At 44.6% G+C, this 21,139-nt stretch overlaps 1 protein-coding gene and 1 pseudogene across 8 annotated transcripts in view; both read left to right on the top strand.

Moving 5' to 3' along the window:
- Window positions 1–6,953: 6,953 nt before the first annotated feature.
- MTMR14 (myotubularin related protein 14) overlaps window positions 6,954–21,139 on the top strand; it is a 44,826-nt gene continuing 30,640 nt past the window's right edge. For 5 of the 8 annotated variants that reach the window (XM_053218975.1, XM_053218974.1, XM_027042588.2 and 2 more), the window contains exons 1-3: window positions 6,954–7,250; window positions 9,387–9,535; window positions 14,567–14,675. In XM_053218975.1, coding sequence (XP_053074950.1) covers window positions 7,095–7,250; window positions 9,387–9,535; window positions 14,567–14,675 — 414 coding nt within the window. In that variant the 5' untranslated portion in view covers window positions 6,954–7,094. The remainder of the gene's footprint in view (window positions 7,251–9,386; window positions 9,536–14,566; window positions 14,676–21,139) is intronic. The other 3 variants (XM_027042587.2, XM_015069294.3, XM_053218978.1) reach the window with 2 other exon arrangements.
- Window positions 18,155–21,135, top strand: LOC106972334 (60S ribosomal protein L13a-like; annotated as a pseudogene).

Genomic DNA, 21,139 nt, shown 5'->3' with positions numbered 1-21,139 from the left:
CCCACGTGTACTGAGCAATTACTGTGTGCCTGGCACTGTACCAGGTGCTCTATAGGTAAGCCATTCAAATCTTCCAACAACGTTATGAGGCAGGTGCTTTATTAGCTCAGAGAGATCAAGTGACTTGCTCAAGGTTACACAGCTGAGAATTGGTTGTGCTGGGATTTGAACCCAGGTTCCTGAGCCCCATTCTTTTTTTTTTTTAATTTTTTAAAAACGTTTTATTTTATTTTTGAGAGAGACAGAGTGTGAGTTGGGGAGGGGCAGAGAGAGAGGGAGGCACAGAATCAGAAGCAGGCTCCAGACTCTGAGCTGTCAGCACAGAGCCCAACGCAGGGCTCGAACCCACAAACCATGAGATCATGACCTGAACTGAAGTTGGTCGCTCAACCGACTGAGCCACCCAGGCGCCCCAAAATCTTTACTTATTTAAGTCATCTCTACAACCAATATAGGGCTCAAACTCACGATCCTGAGATCAAGAGTTGCACACTCCTCTGATTGAGCCCCCAGGTGCCCCTAAACAGATCATCTTTTACAAACCTCTCCCAAATAAAATTCTAAATGAAGTTGTTATAGTTGTTGTTGTTGTTGTTGTTGTTTACCTTGAACTAACTTTGAGAATTTCAGAGGGTCTCTGGAACATCTCAAAAAAGATCTGTTCTCTCTCCCTATAAAAAGGGAAATGTTAATAATGCTTATTTGGTTTATTAAATAACAAAGTAAGCATGCCAAATAGGAAGTGATGTTTAATCTTCTTAGTTTATATTTGTATGGGTATGTTATTAACATAAGTGTTCCAGAACTTGTATAAAATTCCTAAAAATCTGATAGGCCCTGGTTTAATGTTACCAGTTATAATTTCAAGTTTCATCTTAAAATGTTTTGTGTCATAGAAACTGATGTGGTTTTGGAGTGCTGGTGGGGGTCTGGATCTGACAGCCAAAAAAGAATTTTTGAGATGTCTTTGGTGCAAAAAAATGATTTTATTAAAGCAGGGGGACAGGACCCATGGACAGAAAGAACTGCACTGGGGTTGTGAGGAGTGACTGATTATATACTATGGATTTGGGGGAGGTCAAGGCAAAAGGGAAGTTTTTGAAAGGACTTCCATATGCAAGAGCTTTAGGAGCTAAAGAGGGCTCCTAAGATACTGGAGGCCTAGCTATTGTCAAGCTAAGGTTGTTTTTCCCTCTAGCAAAGCATTAAGACAGTAGGGAGTTCCTGGAGAAGTGTTACACTCAGCCTGCCTCAAGTATTTTTCAATGGGCTGCAGGTTATAAAGAAATTTAATTTTATTTACATTTTCTTCTTGCCTTTGGTTCCTACATCACTATGGAGCGAAGGGTGATGTTAGGCTGATGTTAGGAGGCTGAGTCTATGGGTTTCTGGAGGTTAGGCTATTGATAAGATTGCCTTTGTCTCGTAATTTACTAAGACATGTGTAAACTGATGGAGACTCAGGTCCTGCATGACTGATCTCTATGAGTTAACTGTTTGTTTTTCCGTTTCCTTTGTTCTTGGGCAGACAGGAATGCCTGAGGATCATCACACATATCCCATAGCAGGGAACAGTTACTAGCTTGTGCTTTGCCCTCAGCTTGACTTTGGCTCCCTCTCCAGAAATAACCAAATTTCCTTGTTGATTCCATCATAATAAAGAATGATCAGGGGCGCCTGGGTGGCTCAGTCGGCTAAGCGTCTGACTTCAGCTCAGGTCATGATCTCACAGTTCATGAGTTTAAGCCCCATGTCAGGCTCTGTGCTGAAAGCTCAGAGCCTGGATCCTGCTTTGGATTCTGTGTCTCCCTTCTCTGCCCCTCCCCTGCTCACACTCTGTCTCTCTCAAAAATGAATAAACTTAAAAAAAGAATCTTCAGATCTTTAAGCATGGATATTTTTAAGTCTTTTGTCATTTGCACTCTAATGCTTTTGCAGAAGTGAGATTCATGGAAAGGACCCCACCAAGTATTCTTGACCATTGACACCACTGCCAAATTATTGTTAGAAATAAGCGCATCGACCCAATCAAAGGAGGGATGCAAAGACTCGGAGCACAGTGATGTGAGGTTTTAATCAATGTTCTCGCAAGAGCGGTGTCTGGTGGATAGGCACACTCGGGGAAGTTACAGCAGACAATTTATTTCCTAGTATGCAAGTCCCTCCTCTGGTTCATTATTGGCTGATACTACAGAGGTTTACAGCCTTACCCAGATGTCACCTATGCCCATGTAAGGCAAAAAGCTGTATGATTGGAATAAATGTATATTCCCTGAGGTGATGCAGAGACTCCTCCCTTTGTTCTTTCGCAGATGCCCATTGCAAAGGCAACAAAAATAAGCCCATGAAACAGAGAGGGGGAAAAGGACCAGGAGGTGAAGTGTCTAAGGGCTTGGGACTTCATTGTGGTGGGTGGGGTTTATACATATTTCCAATAGGTTGTAAACCTACTAGTAACTAGACAGCACAGCTTTTATTTGGTATTTCTGAAAGCTAATCATCTCTCTTACTTCTCACAGGTATCAAAAGTTGGGTGCATATTTCACAACTGAAGAAGGCCACATCTGACATTTGGTCCTGTGTGAATGCTAAAGACCTCAAAATCAAATTGACTAGGAGGAGAAGTAGCTGAAATCAAGGTAGGCTGCTTTCTCCCAAGAAGTTAGATTGATGAGGGAGCATAAGGTAAGCTGACCTCCTTCCCCCACCCCAGGGGGGGATAGTGTGGCATTTCTCAGGCACTCCTGGCTGCCCTAAAGCTAAGAGAAGGAGAAGACAAATGATTAACTGATAAGAGATCACAGTCAAACAGGACCTGACCCTCCATCAGTCTTAGTATATTATGAGAAAAAGGCAATCTTACCAATAGCCTAACCTCCAGAAACCCATAGACTCAGTTTCCTGGAGCCCCAACATTACCCTCCCCTTCATAGTGATGTGAGGAACAAAGGCAAGAAGGAAATGGCAGGTGAAATTAAATTACTTTATAACCTGTAGCCCATTGACAAGTACTTGAGACAGGCAGAGAATAATAACATTTTTCTAGGAACTCCAAGTCCATAGTATATATAATCAGTCACTTCTCACAACCCCAGTGCAGCTCTTTCTACCCATGGGTCCTGACCCCACGCTTTAATAATATCACCTTTTTGCACCAAAGACATCTCAAGAATTCTTTCTTGGCCGTCAGCTCTGGCCCCCCACCACTCCAAAACTGCATCAGGATCTAAGACATTTCTTTCCATTCCTCCTTCCCTTTCTGACCATTCTTTTCCTAATTCTTACAGTATAAAGGTCTTTATTATGGTGTCTGTCTTGGATCAGACGGCTCCCCCAAAGGTAGGGCAACAATCAAGTGGAAGTTGGTTGTACTGGTCATGAAAGGATTAACTCAAGGCAAAACAAAGGAGATAAAAGTTTATTGAATACACCACAAGGAAGCATCAGGTAGGACAGCAGAGGAGAGACGGTCTACAATGAGACAGTGGGTGGGGATTGTTTTTAAAGGAGGAAGGTGAGGAGGTCTGGTGATCTATGGAATTTTCCCATTTTTGTTTAACTGTGTCTGGTAGTAAGTAGCCTAGCCCATTGCGTAGTTAGGGTCTATGGATCTTTTGAAGTGGGTCCTCTGATGGGCCAGTCTGTACTCAGCCAGGGGGTCACCGTGGGCCATTTCTACATTCCATTTTTCAAGTCTGTTTGCCTAAAAGCAGCCTCTACATTTTGATTCTTTTCTTCACCTTTTACCTTCTCCTGGCCTGTAAAGACAATGCCACTGTGCACATATCTCAGGCCATTATAAAGGAAGGTAAATCAATTGTTGGATTTGCTATGCTGCTGGTAATCCTATATAGTTCTTTCTGCTTGTGACAAACTTCTTCCTGATTTCCAACGCCTCAGTTTCTCCGGAACAATGTTGCTAGATAAACACCTCTGGGGAAGTGGAGACATGTGAAATACACAAAATACATAAACAAGTCAACTGGCTTAAAGAAGTATCTTCAGGGGTGCCTGGGTGGCTCAGTCAGTTAAGTGTCCGACTCTTCATCTTGGCTCAGGTCATGATCTTGCAGTTCGTGGGTTCGGGCCCTGCATTGGGTCTTACATTGGGTTCTGTGCTGATGGTGTGGAGCCTGCTTGGGATTCTCTCTCTCCGTCTTCTCTGCCCCTACCCTTGTCTCTCTCAAAATAAATAAATAAATTTAAAAATTAAAAAAAAAAGAAGAAGAAGTATCCTCAATATTCTAGCTGCTTTGGATCATGAATATTGTTTGGCTGGTAATAATTACTATTGTCTCCCTACACGCTACATTCTCTCAAAGTTTTAAATGCATGTGTGCAGCCATTGGTCATCCACCAAATGATCTCTCTCCAACTGGAATGACAACAGAGAACAGAAGGATGAAACCAGTTCCAAGAATACAATCCTGACATCATCTCTTGTGTATATTATACTGAGACCTGTAGAGACCATGGTAACTAAGAGTCACACTAATACTGATTTTTTTTTTTTTAAATCAAACCATTCAAAGGAATGATCAAAAAAGGGGAAGGGGGAATCAATTTTTAGGCCCAAGGTACAGTCATTCCTGCCTGGGGTACCAGGTTAACAAACTGAAACTCAGATAACTTTCATGTCCCTGTAAATACTCTGCTTGACCAGAAACACATTAGATTTAGCCAATCCCCAAATGCCAACCCTGAAAGAGGACTTCAACTCTCTCCATTTTGACTTCAAACTTTCTAATTGATTAAATTCTTCTTTTCAGCTTATTACACAACTCAAGCAAAAGACCCTGCAGACAAAGTATCCACTTATGGGAACCAAAACTACCTCCTGAAGCAATAAGGAGTGCCCTGAGCCAGCCAGATCCCACCCATGACAATGCTTGACCACACCTTTACTGCCTTAGGTACCCACCGAACTTTGTCCCACATTTTCCTTATATAAACCTGGAAATACTTTCAGCACTTCGAGAGTCTTTGAGATCTTTGAGATGCTAGTCCGCTGTCTTCCCCTCAATGAAATAAATTCCTCTCTTGTTTCACTACTACTCGTATTGCTCTGCCTTTAGATTTTGTCAGCAGTGAGTGGATAAACCTGGTCTGTTTAGGACCCCCAGAGACAGGTGCCCTTGCATCCCTGTGCCCCGGCTACCGACCAACTCTGGGCTCTATACTTCCTTCCTTCTTTCTTATTTATTTTCTATTTTTTCTCTTCCTTGTTACTTATTCTTTATCCTATAAAGTCTTCCTGCCTCCTGCCCCATTTTGCAGTTCTCTGGACCTTGGGAACAGAGACTACAGCTTCATGAGGTACTAAATACAGTTTGTATTACCGGTTAAAAAGAAACAATAAGCCCCCAAATGGAGTCAGTTTTGCTTAGCATCATCAAGACTTAAAGCCTAACCTAGTTGGAGTTTCAGCTTCTCCCAGGGGTGGAATTTTGAACCAATTATTCGGCAATTTCCTAGTCAGCACTAGTGAGGTAATCTGCACGATAAGACCCTTTGTCTTCCCCTAAGGAAAGGTAAACTTGGCTGAAATGTTCCACTCTTTTAACTTCCTTGCCCCATCTTCCTTCTGACTATAAAATCCTTCCATTTTGTACAGTTCCCCTGAGCGCCTTTCTACTTGCTACCTGGTATGCTGCCAGGTTCATGAATGGTTGAATAACGCCAAATTTACTTCGTTGAATTTTGTTTTTTTAACACACCTAAGTTGTCTTTTTCAAAAAATCATTTTTTGGGGGCGCCTGGGTGACTGGGTCGGTTGGGCTTCCGACTTCGGCTGGGGTCATGATTTCACAGTTCGTGGGATTGGTCCCCACGTCGGGCTCTGTGCTGACAGCTCAAAGCCTGGAGCCTGCTTGGGATTCTGTGCCTCCCTCTCTCTCTGCCCCTCCCCCATTCACATTCTGTCTGTGTCTCTCAAAAATGAATAAACGTTAAAAAAATTTAAAAAAATAAAAAATCGATTTTTAAAAATTTTTAAATGTTTATTTTTGAGAGACAAAGTGTGAGCAGGAGAGGGGCAGAGAGAGAGAGGGGGGCACAGAATCTGAAGAAGGCTCCAGGCTCTGAGGTGTCAGCAGCTCAATGATGCAGGGCTTGAACCTGCGAACCACGAAATCATGACCTGAGCTGAAGTCAGACACTTAACCCACTGAGCCACCCAGATGCCCCCTCAAAAAAAATCATTTTGTAACAGTGATAATCTGTTAGAGATGAATACTATGTATAGTATAGTATAATCTCTGTATAGAGATGAACTATTCACCCATGAAGTAATGAGATTTGCTACAAAATTATTCTACTGAATGAGGAAAGATTGATTAAGCAATCGTTTGGTTTATGTTGATTATTGCTGAAACTGACGAATGAATACATGAGGGGGTCATTATACTATTCTCGCCACTTCTTTGAATGTTTCAAATATTCCATTAACAAAAAAAGAAAAAAGAATATGGTGCTTTTCAATTATAGAATTTTAACACAGTTATGACTCCCGTTTCCTTTGATAAAATGGGTTGACTATAGGAGCATTATAATCACAGGGACGTTTTGAGGAGCAGTGCAAAAAGAAGTGCCTTATGAAATGCTGTTTTATTATTACTTACTATTATTACTATGATTTCCAACACTAACTAGTTGCCTTCAAGCGTTCCCTCTTCCTCTTCCTGCAATGGTTTATTCCAGTCTTCCTCTTCTTTCCCATAGTTCCTTCCTCCTCGTTCCCGTACTAACACCCCTCCCGCAGCCTCAGTGGTTTAGCCCGGCTTCCCCAGGGGAAACCCCGAGGGGCGGAGCAAGAGGGATCTACGAGTTGCCCCGGCTACCTCTCCCTAGACCACTTGGATCGCTCCGCATTTGGAGGTGGGCCGGTAATCACGGGGCAGGGCGCGAGTCCCGGGCTCGGATTGGCCAGGGCCGAAGTAAACATCCGGCAGGGTGGGGCGGGGCCGGAAGTGGAAAGGGAAGGCGGCGGCTGAGGCTGTTCGGGAGGTTTCGGAGTTGGTGCCTCCAGGTGCCATGGGCAGGGCTGAGGCGCGCTGAGGGGTCGTGGGGTGCTGAAGGGGAAGCAGGGCTGGGCCATGGCCGGCGCTAGGGCAGCCGCTGCCGCCTCAGCGGGGCCCTCGGCTTCTTCGGGCAACCCGCCGCCTCAGGAGCCAGGGCTCGGGGAGCTGCTGGAGGAATTCTCCCGGACTCAGTACCGGGCCAAGGACTGTAGCGGGACGGGCGGCTCAAAGGTGAGTTGCAAGGTGTGATAAGCACAAAGAGAAGTTCCTAGGTTTGAGAAGTTACAGACGGAAAGGCTGAGGTCAGGGATCAGAGGAAGGAGAGCGGGAAGTTCCCGGGGTCTGGACCTGGAGAGTAAGGGTCGGGTTTAAAAACCGGAAAAGAAGGAACTGGTCACACAATGAGCCAAGAAAGGACGTCCTTTGGTTTGAAACAAGGGGTTTGGAGGTCAGAGCTGAGGGATCATGTTCAGAGATTAGAGAGGGGAAGGTGAGGAGGGTTGTTCCCGTGTATCAGATGTGGGTACAAAAGCCCTCAGGTTTAAATGGTCTAGAGGATTTCTCCTGGTCAGAGGTCAGAGTGGAACCGAGACAAGAACCGGGTGTGTTGCTTCCTTATACAGGCTTAGCGTGACTTTAGACTTAAGCTCATCCCTTTCCTTCCCCTAGCAGGAAAACAGCCCACACTGTCTCTATTCCTTTATCAGAAGCCAGTCTCAGTTCCTCTTTTTTCTCCCCTTGGGATTCCCTTTAGTCTCCTTATTGCCAGATCTGGAAGGCATCCAGTCTAGTAAGGCCATTCCCATCCTAGGTACTGTTTGACAGTCAAACAGGAATCTTGGGAATCCTCCTCTTATTCCCCACGTGCTGTTGGTAAGTTTAATATCAGGCTTTCTAGTGGGTTCTGTTCCATTCTGAGCCATGGAACTTAGGGAACCGCTGGAGCATACTGCACTTGGCATCATTCTATTCTCTGGAGTAACCTAGGGGAGACTTCAGTAATGATGGGACTTCCCCACTCTCCAAACAACAGAGTGTTTTTCAGAGCTTAGCCTGGGGACCACCTGTTTCAGCATTCTTTGTTTGTTTTTAACTTTATTTATTTTGAGAGAGGGCATGCAAATGAGGGTAGGGGCAGAGAGAGAGAATCCCAAGCAGGCTCTACACTGTCAGCACAGAGCTGCATGCGGGGCTCAAACCTACGAACCATGAGATCATGACCTGAACTGAAGTCGGACATTTAACTGACAACCGCCCAGGTGTCCCTGTTTGTTTTTTTAAATTGTTTTCATTTGGATAAATAAACTTTGGTCTGTGAGTTATTTTTTACTTTATTTTCTTAAAGTTTATTTATTTTTGAGAGAGAAAGTTGAGTGCGAGCACGAGTGAGAGAGGAGCACAGAAGGAGGGAGAGAGAATCCCAAGCAGGCTCCATGCTGTCAGCACAGAGCTGGATATGGGACTTTATCCATGACGCTGGGATCATTACCTGAGCCAAAATCAAGAGTCGGACACTTAACTGAGCCACCCAGGTGCCCGTTTCAGCATTGTTAAAAATAAAGGTTCCTTGCTCCCATCTATTTCTACTGAGTCAGAATTTCTGAGGATGGCAACTTGGAATTTACATTTTTAAATAGGTTTCATCATGATCCTCATGTATCTTAAAATTTGAGAATTCCTCATCTAAGCCACTGTGAGTTTTTTCCTCTTCCATCTTATACCCCTGAAGATTAGAGTGGTTATGAATTAGACCTGACTTTCACGACATCTGGCCTTAAAGCCTCTCCAAGATTCCTGATCTCTTGTTGACTTCTCAAGATATTACATTTCTTATGCCTTTTTTCTAGTGGACCTTTCCCCGAACTAAACAAGAACAGTTTTAAGAGAAGCTCTTCCTTCTATTTGACAAATAAAATAGAGTGTAGGGAGATAGCCTTGTGTGTAGCTTTTACTCATTACAACAACTAGAATGTCTAGGTACTTGTCTGTGGCTGTAGAATGGGGAATAATCTGGAGCCAAGGGAAGAAAATGGATTAGTGCTAAAGTAACCTAGAGCAAGAGTTCTTTATATTTTATGGATTGTGGACCCCCTTGAAAATCTCATGAAAACTAATCCTTTCCTTGGAATGCTTAACAGTTTCACTGCAACACTGAGGGGCTTAGAGACCCTCCCAAAGCATACTGCATATAAATTAATGAAATACACATCAGGGCCTGTGTCCCAGCAAAGTGTCTCTTCCAGGCATTGAATAATAATCACTGAGGCACATGTCATTCCCAGTGACCTGTCCAGGTCACGAACTGTCTAATTCTCATACTCAGAATCCCAGAATATTCTTTATGCTCAGGTGTCCTCCTCTGTGCAGGTTGAGCGCATTGAGAAGAGATGTCTGGAGCTGTTTGGCCGAGACTACTGTTACAGTGTGATCCAAAATGTGAATGGGGATATCTGTGGCCACTACCCCCAGCACATCGTGTTCCTGGAGTATGAAAGTTCTGAGAAGGAGAAAGACACGTGAGCATCATGTAACTAGAGTGTGCCTGTCTGGGGAGGCTCTGACAGCTCATCCACTGAGTCAGGAAGTTTGCAACTGGGTGGGGAGCTGGGCGGGGTAGACTCACTTTCCTCAGGTTTGAAGCCTTCTTGGTGTCTTTGGTTCATTCAGGGTTTGATAAGTTAGACTGACAAAGTAGTATGGCATAGAGTGAGTGGTTGGAAGTCACAGTAGTGGACTATTTCTCCCCTACCTAGCGCTCACTGACTTAAGACAGCTTATTTCACACCTCACCTTTCTGAACCCTAGTATCCTTTTTTTTTAAGAGAGTATGGGTGGGAGGTATGCTGTGTCAAAGTTCTTAAGAGCACTTAACCATATGTAGAGCTTAAGAGCCTGAAGTCTGTGGTCAGACTGCTTGAGTTACACACTGGCTGTATAACTATCTTGAGCAAATTATTTAATCTTTTTGTCTCTTCATTTTCTCATCGGCAAGTCTCTGCCTCTGTTTAGAAAGTGGCTGGTGCAATCCCTGATGATAAGTGGGGCTATTACAAGCCTGACGTATTTATTGTAAGAATCAGAAATAAGAGCTACTGTTTACTGAGGGCCTACCAAGGCCTGAGTGCTTTCTGTGGGGTAACAACAGGTGAAACAAAAACAGATATATAAGGCACCTGCCACAGGATACAACCTGTAGGCTGTTTGACACTAATAAATAATCACAGCCTGGAGGCTCCAGGAAATGCTTTATGTTGATCTCTAAGTTTGTTCCCCTAGTTTCCGTGTTTGCTGCTGATTTTAAGAGAATCCAGGAACTATTGTTCACAGGATCTGTGAAAGCACGGCCCTGTAGGTGCGATATTATGATGAGTGCTATAGTAGAGTCATGCTGTGCAGTGTGGCAGGCCCTCGCTATTCAAAGTGTCCCTTCAGTGCACCCAGGAACTGGCTGGAGACACTGAATCTTTGGCCCCAGAGCCACTGAAGCAAAATCACAGCCTAACGAGATGCCCTAGTGATTTGGATGCACATTAAAGTTTGAGAAGTGCTTCTGCAGACAAACCAGGGAGAATGGTTAATTCTGCCTGGAATGTGTGTGTTTGGGAAGACCCCATGGTAGAGAGCCTCTTCAGCTGGAATTAGAAGGATGAGTCGCAGTCCTGACAAGTCCTAAAGGACCAATTTGTATATGGTCTTGATCCTCAGGCCAAGGAGTGTGGACTTGTGGGTGTTAGTGGTTTTTATTATGTTAGTATCCCCTAAAATCATAGATTTTGGGGCCCCTGAATCAGGATTTCCAGAATCTACATTCTTAGCTCCCTAGATGAATCTTACATATGCTGTAGCCTGAGAGCCACTGCTATATGCCACAGGGAGTCAGAGAAGGCTTTCAAGCAGAATAACCAGGTCAGAGGAGTTTAAAGACTAAACCTTAGTTTCCTTATCTGTAAAACGTAATGTCTACTAAGTGTGCCGTCTCACGACGTTGTGGTGGGGTTCACTAAGAAAAATGAATGTGTTAGAAAAACAGATTGTATGTAGATGATAGAAACTGTATCATATCCCCAGTTGTGTAGCTTAAGAACCCCAGGGATCTCTGAGCCTAAAGATTTGGGCTTTGTGATGGCTCCGTTATACATGGTTTCTGTCTCTTCATAACTTCTTTCAGAATTAGGTAGACTCACCATCTATAAACCCTTACGCTAAAATTTCTGAACAAGATCTCTTTTTCCTTGCCCTCGCCCTCCTCTCCACCCCCTTCACTTTTGGCTGGTGGTTTTACCTTGGTGCCCTGATGGCATTCTGATATTAAGCTCAGTTGTAGTCAGGATGGTGCTTCTCCAAGCAGACTCTGAGTGAATCACCTGTGGCTTTAGTTATAATGCAAAATCTGATTCAGTAGGTCTGACTGGGGCCTGAGCTCCTGCATTTTCTCACCAGCTGCCAGGTGATACCAGACCACCCTGTAGTAGCAGTGCATTAAGGAACTCAGTCTTGGTGACCTCACAGAAGCTTTTCCTGGAAGGAAACCAGTTCAGTGCTGACTCAGTCTAGCCCTTAAAGAAGAGGAAACTAATAATGTGTGTTGAGTGCCTACTGTTTGGCAGGTGTTAGGGTTCCACACAGTAGCTCACTCAAGTCCTGCACCTACTCAGTGAAGTAGGTAGCATCACTTCCCATTCATTGTACGGAAGAGAAAGTTAAAACCCAGAGAAGTAACTTGCCTTTCCCTGAGATCACAGAAGTGGTAAGCAGGATGGGTTTAAAATCTGTGTCTTCCTCACTCTGCTGTGTCCATCTGTCTGCCTTTTCTTTCTGTCACCACCACACTTCTTCCACCAGCAGGGTCGCCCCTTCTAGGCCAGGGCCGTGGTGGTATATTCATAACCCTCAAGGAGTTACTGGAGTTTGTTTTACTTTTTACTCCTTCTAAGGCCTTGAAGTAATTCTGAGTGGGCAGTGCTGTTGAAGAGAAGGCAGTACATGCACATTCAGATGAGAGGAAGCAGAATTTTTTGTTTTTTTAGATACCTGGCTTTGGTGTTAATATGACACTAATTACACCCCATTACACAGGATAGAACTGGATTCAGGAAGCAGTTTAGTTCTGTTAATCCCCCTCCCCGGTTTAGCCCATCATCTGGGAATAGAAGCCTGGTCAGGGATCTCTGAACAGCCAAGACATGTGTTTGTCAACAAGAACTCCTTGAGCTGCTGCCATGTGGCAGTCCCCAGGGATGCAGTGGAAGCCCTGCCAGATAGATGAAGTCCCTCCTCTTAGGTCTTGTGGGTAACAAAGACCAATAAATAAGCAATGATAGTGTAACAAGAGACGGAATTAGGGGATGTACAGATGAGGCCTTGGGGGGTGGTGGTTAAGTTCTGTACCTAATTCCCATGTGGGAGGGGCTGGAGGCTCCCCCACACCACCAATTCTTGGACACCAGTTGGGTGTCCTATAATTCAGCTCAATTCTGCCACTGTCTACCCAGAGATAGCATCAGATTGCACAGGTTGATAGCTCAGTCCCACAAGACCAACATAAATATACAAGCCAACATTTATTCACTCAGTTCTGAGTATCATGTGCCAGACACAGCTCACTGCTTAGCACTGTAAGAAAAAGATCCTAAGGCCAAGAGATAATAAAAATAAAAACAGGAACCACTGAGAACAGAAACTGAATCAGTTCTTTGAGTAGGAGAACCAGCAAAATAAACCACCTAGCCTAACCAGAAAAAAAGTATGCCTGCTTCTACATTAAACGACTGCCCAGAGCCCCTACGAGGGAAATATTGGCATGTTCTCCATCTTGGTTTTGTGGAGTTTGTGGAACGGGTGGTCTCAACCTGGGAGAATCCAATGCAGTTTCAAGGCATTTAGAACTCAGAGGGAGCTGCTGTTGTGACTGAGATTCTGTTGCAATAGATGTTGCTGACCAGATCTGTGAAAATGGCCTGAGGCCACCAGAACGTGAGAGGAAGACTGTTGTAGACAGTATTATATGTGCTCTCTGTTTCGTATTTTCCTGGCACCTAAGTTCAATTAGATTATTTTGTACTGAGGTGCCTTTTTATTTCATAGAGAAACTGAGTGAGGGGAAGTGGCAGAACTTGGTTTTCAGTGAGCCATGAATTTTCTGGGGCCTGGTGGGGGGCCAGTGCCACCCTACACACAGCTTGAAGAACACGCCAGCCTCTTCAAGTTTCCTTTCTTCCTTTCTTCAAAAAGGGAAAAAAAAAATTACAAAAGTAACATCTTAAATCAGACCTTACAGAAGAATACGCCATGGGAAGTGTAAATTCTGTTCCTTTACCCCCTTGTTGTCTTCCAAGATCATCAAACTGTTGGTCCAGGTTTTTATCTGAAAACCCCTTTTTAACTTCAATTTCAGACCCCCACTTGATAGTAGTTATTTTTTTAGTAACTATGTCTTGTGAATAGATCTATGAAGACTACTAAAAAATCAGTAGTATTTCTAAAAGACTTTATTAATCCCTACAACATCCATATAGGCCTAAAAAGATACCACAGATGTGTAGGAGGCATTGAACTTACGCATTCGGAAACGGTTATTTGTATGTGTGTGCCGTGTGCAGTAACGTGGGTGCCTAGAAGGATTAGGACATAGAAGGAATTAAATGCCCTCTAGGACTTGACCTGGAAGTGCAGCCCTTGTAAGGAGGGAACAGGAGTGTCTTCTCTCCCTTCTGCTCACTTGATCTACTTAGCTTCCCGCTCTTTAACTTTCCTGCCTCTCATTTCTTGTGCAACCAGAAGCTCTGACTGGCTGATGTGGAGTGTTTTGCTCAAGATGGGTAGGTGAGTCTTTAAAAGGAGACCCTTTTTTTTTTTTTTACGGGTCTACTGATTTGACCTGGGTGTGCCTTGCCAGAGCTTATCTCTCAACCTGACTCCTGTTTTGGAAGTTCCCTTACCACACCCACTGGATTAACTACTTTATTTCTCCATGCCACACATAGCTTCTTTTTACTTCCATTGCTCCAACATTACCTGCCCTGTTTACTGTTTGGACTGTTAGAGACAATTGGGATGTTGAGGAAGTTTCAGAAGCTTATCACCATGTGAGATGTGAGCCTTCAGCTTACCCTGCCCCCTGAAAGTTCACAAAAATGGCGCTATGATTTCCATACACTCCGCAGGGCACCTATTGTCCTATAATGGGAGGAAAAAAGTGTACTTTAGACATGGTCAACACCCAGTTTGCTGTGTGTGTTTCTGTTTTGTATCCCATGTCTTCAAAGTAGCTCACTGTTTTTTTCATCTTAAAGCTTCTAAAATCAGGATGACTTAAATTTTAATACCTATAATACAGCATTTTTTTTCTTTTCCTGAAAAAAATTTATCTGTGATCTAGAATTTAGGGATTAAAGCATTTACTAAATTCCAAATGAGTATTGACACACACATATGCAGACCTCTCATGGGGTCTTTGTGAAAACACACACACACACACACACACACACACACACACACAAAATGCCCACTTAGAAACCAGTCTGACCTGTCTCTTGCCTGTGCATTAGGTTTCAGAGCACCGTGCAAGTGAGCAAGTTGCAAGACCTCGTCAACCGTAGCAAGACAGCCAGGTGCAGAGGACGGTTTGTGTGCCCGGTGATCCTGTTCAAGGGCAAGGTAAGAACGTACCATAGCCTCACACTCTCTGAGACCTTCTTCAGGGTAACTGGCTTAATGCAAAGTGTAGGGTTGTCTTGTTCTTGGCATTTGCCAGCGCAATGTTAGGTAATTACTGGGTGCCTGGTGCTGTGCAAAGCAGCCCAGAGAAAACAGACCAATTCTTACACCACCTTTCACGGTAGTCTATGTAGGGAAGGGATAGTCACACCAGAGTACCCCACCCTGTGTTTTGGAGACTGCCTGGGTTCAGATCCTGGCTCTCTTCTTTCTATACAAGGCCTCAGTTTCCTCGTCTGTAGAAGTAGGAATGACAATCATACCTACATCAAAGGTTTATGGGGTAGATTAGATCAAGTAAGTTAATACATTGTTATGTGTTCGTTCTTTCAATCATATAATTTACTAAGTGTTTATTGAATGTGTATTATGTTTCAAGCCATAAGATACATCAGTGTGTAGACAGTCTTTACCCTTATGGAGCTTATACTCTAGTAATGGTTGTTAATTTGGGTCCCCAGTGTGGTCTCATTTTACCTGTCTTTTCATAATCCTTTAATGTAATGGATGGTCTCGTTTTGCAGATGAAACTAAGGGATTAAATAACTTCGCCAAGTTTACCAAGAGAGCTGGGGGGTTGAACTTACCTGGAGTTCCCTCAGGCTTCCACACTGAAATTTAGGGCCCTGCGGTGTGGTGTAAGAGAAACACAGGGCTAGCAGTGTGGATTGAGCCACTGATAGCCTCATTTAGAGAGCAGGACATAGCTTGAAAGCACCGGAGGAAAAACAATGCTAGCCGGCAGACGGGTGGGAGGGTTTTCTGAGCAAGTGATGCAACATGGGAAAAGGCATGGAGACAGGAACTAGAGGGGCCAGGATGCCTCCCTCACTGAAGTGGAAGGTTCATGCCAGGCCAGAGCATGGAAGGGACTGATTGCAGGAGGCCAAATGCTGACCATGGTGCTTGCATTTGCCAGGAGAGCAGTGTGATTTTTGAACAGGGAAATACAGGATGAAAGTAGCTTTTTCAGGAGGATTAGCCTAGGAGGAGCGGACTGAAGTAGGGAGAGCCTGGAGGAGGGGAGGGGAGCAAACACAGTCTCTTTATTCAGTGGGCAGATACTTGAGGGCACATGTTGCAGTCCCAGTGTCTTGCAGAGTCCAGCTGTGGTTATCCAGTGGGTGGTTGAGTGCCAGGGCAGCGAGGAGGAGAGATGTGAGCCTTGTTTGGACCCCTTTGTGCCTTTCTTTTGTAAAATGGGAGAAGGGCAAATGTGAAAGGGGGTTAGGAAAGGGGACTTGAGTGAAGGCTTCCTTGGGAAGGTATATTTTAGGGAAAGCTTGTATGGAAGCTCCTGAAGCTGATCACCTTACAGCTTTTTGTGCCCCTTCCCCCTTTGGGAAGTTGGCATCTTCCTGCAAGTTCCTGAACTCCAGTTTAAAGACCACTGCTCTTGTCACTAGAGCATAGTGCTTGTCACTAGAAATTATATAGGTAATACTCAAACCAGTGTTTCCCAAAGTGTATTCCAGAGAACAGTAATTTATTTATTTATTTATTTATTTATTTATTTATTAAAAAAAATTTTTTTTAACGTTTATTCATTTTTGAGAGAGAGAGAGACAGAGCATGAGTGGGGAAGGGGCAGAGAGAGAGGGAGAAACAGAATCCGAAGCAGGCTCCAGTCTCTGAGCTGTCTGCACAGAGCCCGATGCGGGGCTCGAACTCACAAACTGCAAGATCATGACCTGAGCCGAAGTCGGACACTCAACCAACTGAGCCACCCAGGTGTCCCCCAGAGAACAGTATTTTAAGGATATGCTTGTGAAAAGCATTCTCTGTCACACAGTGATAGTAGATTTGGCCTAGCCTCCAGGCTCCAAATTCAGAAAGTATGTTGGTACATGTACATTAATATAACAAAGGCTCTGAGACATCTTGTAGCTGAGAGACCTGTGTAGCTTTGTCAAGTCTGGTGTTTCTCATTTGTCTGCAGACCATGAGTAAGGAACTTTCCTGAATGTGTTTTGGAAATGCCACGCTGAACAGCTGAACAAGTGGGGTTGCTGAATGGCAGATTGTTTGCACTTACAGACTAGACGAGTCTATGAGAAAAGAGCCCTAAACCACCTGATTTCAGAGGAAGGGCAGTGAGTAGAAGGATTATTCCAAGGAGTCCTTGGCATTCATAAATGTTTATGAGGGCTTTGCCATTAATCCCGGTTTCTTCTCTTATTACACCTTCTTGTCCAGGCGGCCTGATACCGTTTCATACCCTTTGGCTTCCCCTGACACAATCGGTGTTCACTCACTTTACGCCTCCCTACAGTGTGCTTCGTTCTGCTTGTGTGTTTGAATGTCTGTAATTTCCTTTCTGCCTTAATCCCTTTGAGGACAGGGGCCGTGTCTGACTCTTGTCCTTCCAGCACCTAGCAAAGTACCAACTTGGCTTGTAAGTGCAAACTTAGCTACTACTCTTGGATAGAGCAAGAGTGGGCCCTGTGCTAGTGTCTAGGGTGACAGAGATGAATAAGGCGGTCCTTGTCCTTGTGGAGCTCAGTGAGTGGCAGGCAAGTGGACAGGCAGTTGAGAGCAAGGTTAGGAAAGGTAGGAGAATGGGATCTCATCCTCGGATTTGTGGCACACAGCAGGCTCTTGGTAACTAGTGCAGTGATGGCAGTGTTTGTTACCAGAACTTCTCTGCTGGGTTCAGGAAGGCAGGTATATTAAGAAGTGCTTGCTTCTTCAAAACTCAGTTCAGTGTGGCTAGTGCCACTAAAGAGCTAAACATTTGATTTTATTTCAGTCAATTTAGAGCTGAAACAATAATAAATTTTTTTGGTTAAACAACACTATTTGGGGGCAGGACTGCTTTTCTCTTTAAATGCTAAAAGTAAAGGGGCATCTGACTAGCTCCGTCTGTAGACCATGTAACTCTTGTCTCAGGGTCATGAGCATAGAGATTACTTAAAAAATTTCTTTTAATTAGTGAAAGTAAAGCATTCTAGTTTAGATGTGCTGAAAGTGTAAACTACAGATCAGGTTTTGAAGATTTCGTACAAAAAAAGTAAAATATTAATGGTTTTTAAAGTGATTATATGTTGTTGTAATATTTGAATATAAATGGGTTAAATAAGATTCATTATCAAAATTTTCTAAGACAGTTCAAGCATTTAAGGGTAAGATGTTCTCCCATGCCATTTTTCCCCCAGCACTTGTATCTGGCTTTTAGACAGTGAAAATTAGGACACGTCATCTTTCTCTTTGTTTCCTCCCGTAAGAGATGGGGAACAAAGGTCTGCCACTTTTTTCCCTGTGCCAGAGTTGGTTACGAGATGAACAAATCCTACAGAGCGATGTTCCTTGTGCAGAATTAGAGGCCATTCATAATTAGACCAATGGAGGGCATTCACAGTGCATCCTGATTTCTCAGTCAAGCTTAAAGTGCAGAAATGGCGGGGTCATGGATTGGAGCCATGAGGCTGAGCAGCAGGAGTCAGGGGTTAGAATCTGCAATGCAGTACAGCTTCTGCCAGGTTCCACCTCAGGACCTTTCTTCAGAGGGGGTTGGTGCCTCACTTGGGGAGTTAGCCAGCTCACCCTCTCTCTTCAATCTGATGAGTCCTCTGGGCCCAGATCTGACTGCCTGACTTACCGAAAAGGCAAGGACAGATCTAAGAGTATGGGAGAACTGGGACAGAAAGAGGTATCTGAACCTTGAAAAGAGTTCAAGAAACAGTCTCAAAACTCCGGAGCCAAAGACAGCGTGTGCGTGCTCTGAAAAGATTTAACAGAAAATATGCAAAGAGTGAGATTTGGTGCAAGCAACTTAGGTGATGGGGGGAGGGTAGGCATGAGAACACATGCTGTTCAAATGCCAACAAGCTTTCCCAAGTGGCTGCTGAAGGCAGGTCCTGGTGCTCAGTGGCCGACACTGTCTCCTGGGCCAGCTGGTGGCCATCGTGGCCAGGCAGATGCTGTTGGGGTTGAAGGTCATTGTTGTGCCCTGTGAAGACATCAGCATTTCTGGCAATTTCTACAGAAACAAGTTGAAGTACCTGGCCTTTCTCCACAAGCCAAGGAACACCAACCCACCCTGTGGCCCCTACCAATTCAGAGCACCAAAATGGATCTTTGGGTGGACAGCGTGAGGCATGCTGCTCCACAAGACCAGCCAAGACCAGGCCGCCCTGGACTGCCTCAAGGTGTTGGATGGGATCCCGCCACCCTATGACAAGAAAAAGCAGGTGGTGGTTCTTGCTGCCCTCAGGGTTGTGTGTCTGAAGCCTACATGAAAGTTTGCTTACCTGGGGCTTCTGGCTCACGAGGTTGGCTGGAAGTACTGGGCAGTAACCACCACCCCGGAAAAGAAGAGGAAGGAGAAGGCCAACATCCATTGCTGGATGAAAAAGCAGCTCCTGAAGCTACAGAAACAGGCTGGAAAGAACCTGGAGAAGAAAATCGACAGATCTACAGAGGTCCTCAAGACCCACAGACTTCTGATCTGAGCGTAATAAAAATGACTGTTGATGCCTCAAAAAACAAAAACAACTGTCAAGTTGAATGTGCCCTCCCTACTTACCGTGAGAGTTTTGTGGGTTCTAAAGCTGGGGATTGGCTCTTCCCTGCTCCAGTTCTCCACTTCCCTGCTTCTGCTTACTGGAATGGTCCCTGCAGAGCAGGGACTCTTAGTAGGATCTAGAGATGGGTCCGTGGACGGACTTGGGAGAGTCTAGGAACCTCTAAAATGTGACCTGTGGTATGTACATTTTTTTCTGGAGACAGTTGCTCATTTTCATCAGATTTTCAAAATGCTTGTGGACCCAGAAAGAATGAAGCAGCCCCCATGGGAGTGCATCCTGCTCAGGCCCAGGTCCTTAGTTGCAGGCTTCCAGGACAGCCTTCCCGCAAATCTCTTGTCCCCAGCCCTAAAAAACCACCCCACCTTCCTCAGGTGGCATCCAGGTTGCTTTTCTGTTACCTGCCCTCTCTCTCAGCCTGCCACTACCTCTAGAGAGCCAGAAGGTGACCTGGTCGCTCCCACCCACAGCCCTTTCCTTATAGCTACATAACTGTTTCTTTCCCATTATCTAACAGAGCAGAAGCCTTCAGGCAGTATTTTCACAGTCTTCCAAGGACGCGCTTTACATTGCCAGTCTGTGTAACCCATTCAGGAATGAACCTCACCCCTCTGTCAAATAGCCGCCCCTCTCTCTGGTGTGATCTCCTATCCCCTCACTGCCACTCCCAGCCTTTAGTGAAACTTGGGGGTGCTTGCATATGCAGTTACAGCTACTACATTTCCTTGATAAGGAGGAAAGAAATGTAATTTCTTTAAAAAAAAAATATCCCCCCCACATTTCTCCCTTAATTGACCCACCTGCTTCAAAGGTTGCTCATCCCTGCACTGAACAGTTCTATATGCTGCTCAGCATGCAGGGTTTGGAGGTAGGTGGGTCTAGATGAAATCCCAGCTTGCCCCTCATGGTATGACCTGACACATCACTTCACCTCTCTGTGCCTTTCTTCTGTGAAGCAGCAACAGTGCATGCCACCTGCCACATCTACCTCATGGGCTCATTGTGAAAATTTAGTGAGACGATAGTGTAGGGCGCCTGGGTGGCTCAGTGACGCGTCCGACTTCGGCTCAGGTCATGATCTCGCAGTTCGTGAGTTCGAGCCCTGCCTCGGGCTCTGTGCTGACAGCTCAGAGCCTGGAGCCTGCTTCAGATTCTGTCTCCCTGTCTGTCTCTCTGCCCCTCCCTCACTCATGCTCTGTCTCTTTCTGTTTCAAAAATAAACATTTTTAAAAAATTAAAAAAAAAAAAAGAAGATAGTGTAAACGTTTCATTGCCACGCCCAGCACACATCCATATGCAGCAGCATCAAAACTTACACATGTGACTGCCACTAAATCTAGCCATTTACCCTTAGTTATGCTTTGGTGCCACCTGTTTGGAAGAGATACCCCTCTTGACAGAGGATGTAGATTAAAAATTCCAGGCATACTTTAGACTGACTACCGTGGCCTCGAAGCTCATAAGACTTTGGGGAGTGCTCCTGGACTCAGAAAACGGGCCTAGAAAAATCTGAGGAGTCCCAGGAGTTCCTCCAACCGTGCACACTTGAGAAAAATATCTTGACCCGTTGGCCAGAGGGTGCAAACTTGCAGACCTAATGTACAACAGAATGATTATAGTTACTAATATTGTGTTACATGCTTGAACATTGCAAAGAGAGGTGATCTTGTGTTTTCACCACAAAAAAAGATTGTATGTTAATTGTATGACGTGATAGAGATGTTGATGCTATGGTGGTAATGGTTTAATAATACATGTGTGTCAAATCAGCATGTTGTACACTTTGACGCAAATATTGTATGTCAGTTCTATCTCGATAAAGCTGAGAAAAACAAGAACAAAAAAACCCAGAAAAGCATCTGAAAACGTTGTTTCTTTCCC

Source organism: Acinonyx jubatus, chromosome A2, assembly GCF_027475565.1.
Source record: "Acinonyx jubatus isolate Ajub_Pintada_27869175 chromosome A2, VMU_Ajub_asm_v1.0, whole genome shotgun sequence".
Lineage (NCBI taxonomy): Eukaryota > Metazoa > Chordata > Mammalia > Carnivora > Felidae > Acinonyx > Acinonyx jubatus.
Note: the sequence above shows the minus strand (reverse complement) of the source record. Positions and strands in the feature narration are given on the sequence as shown.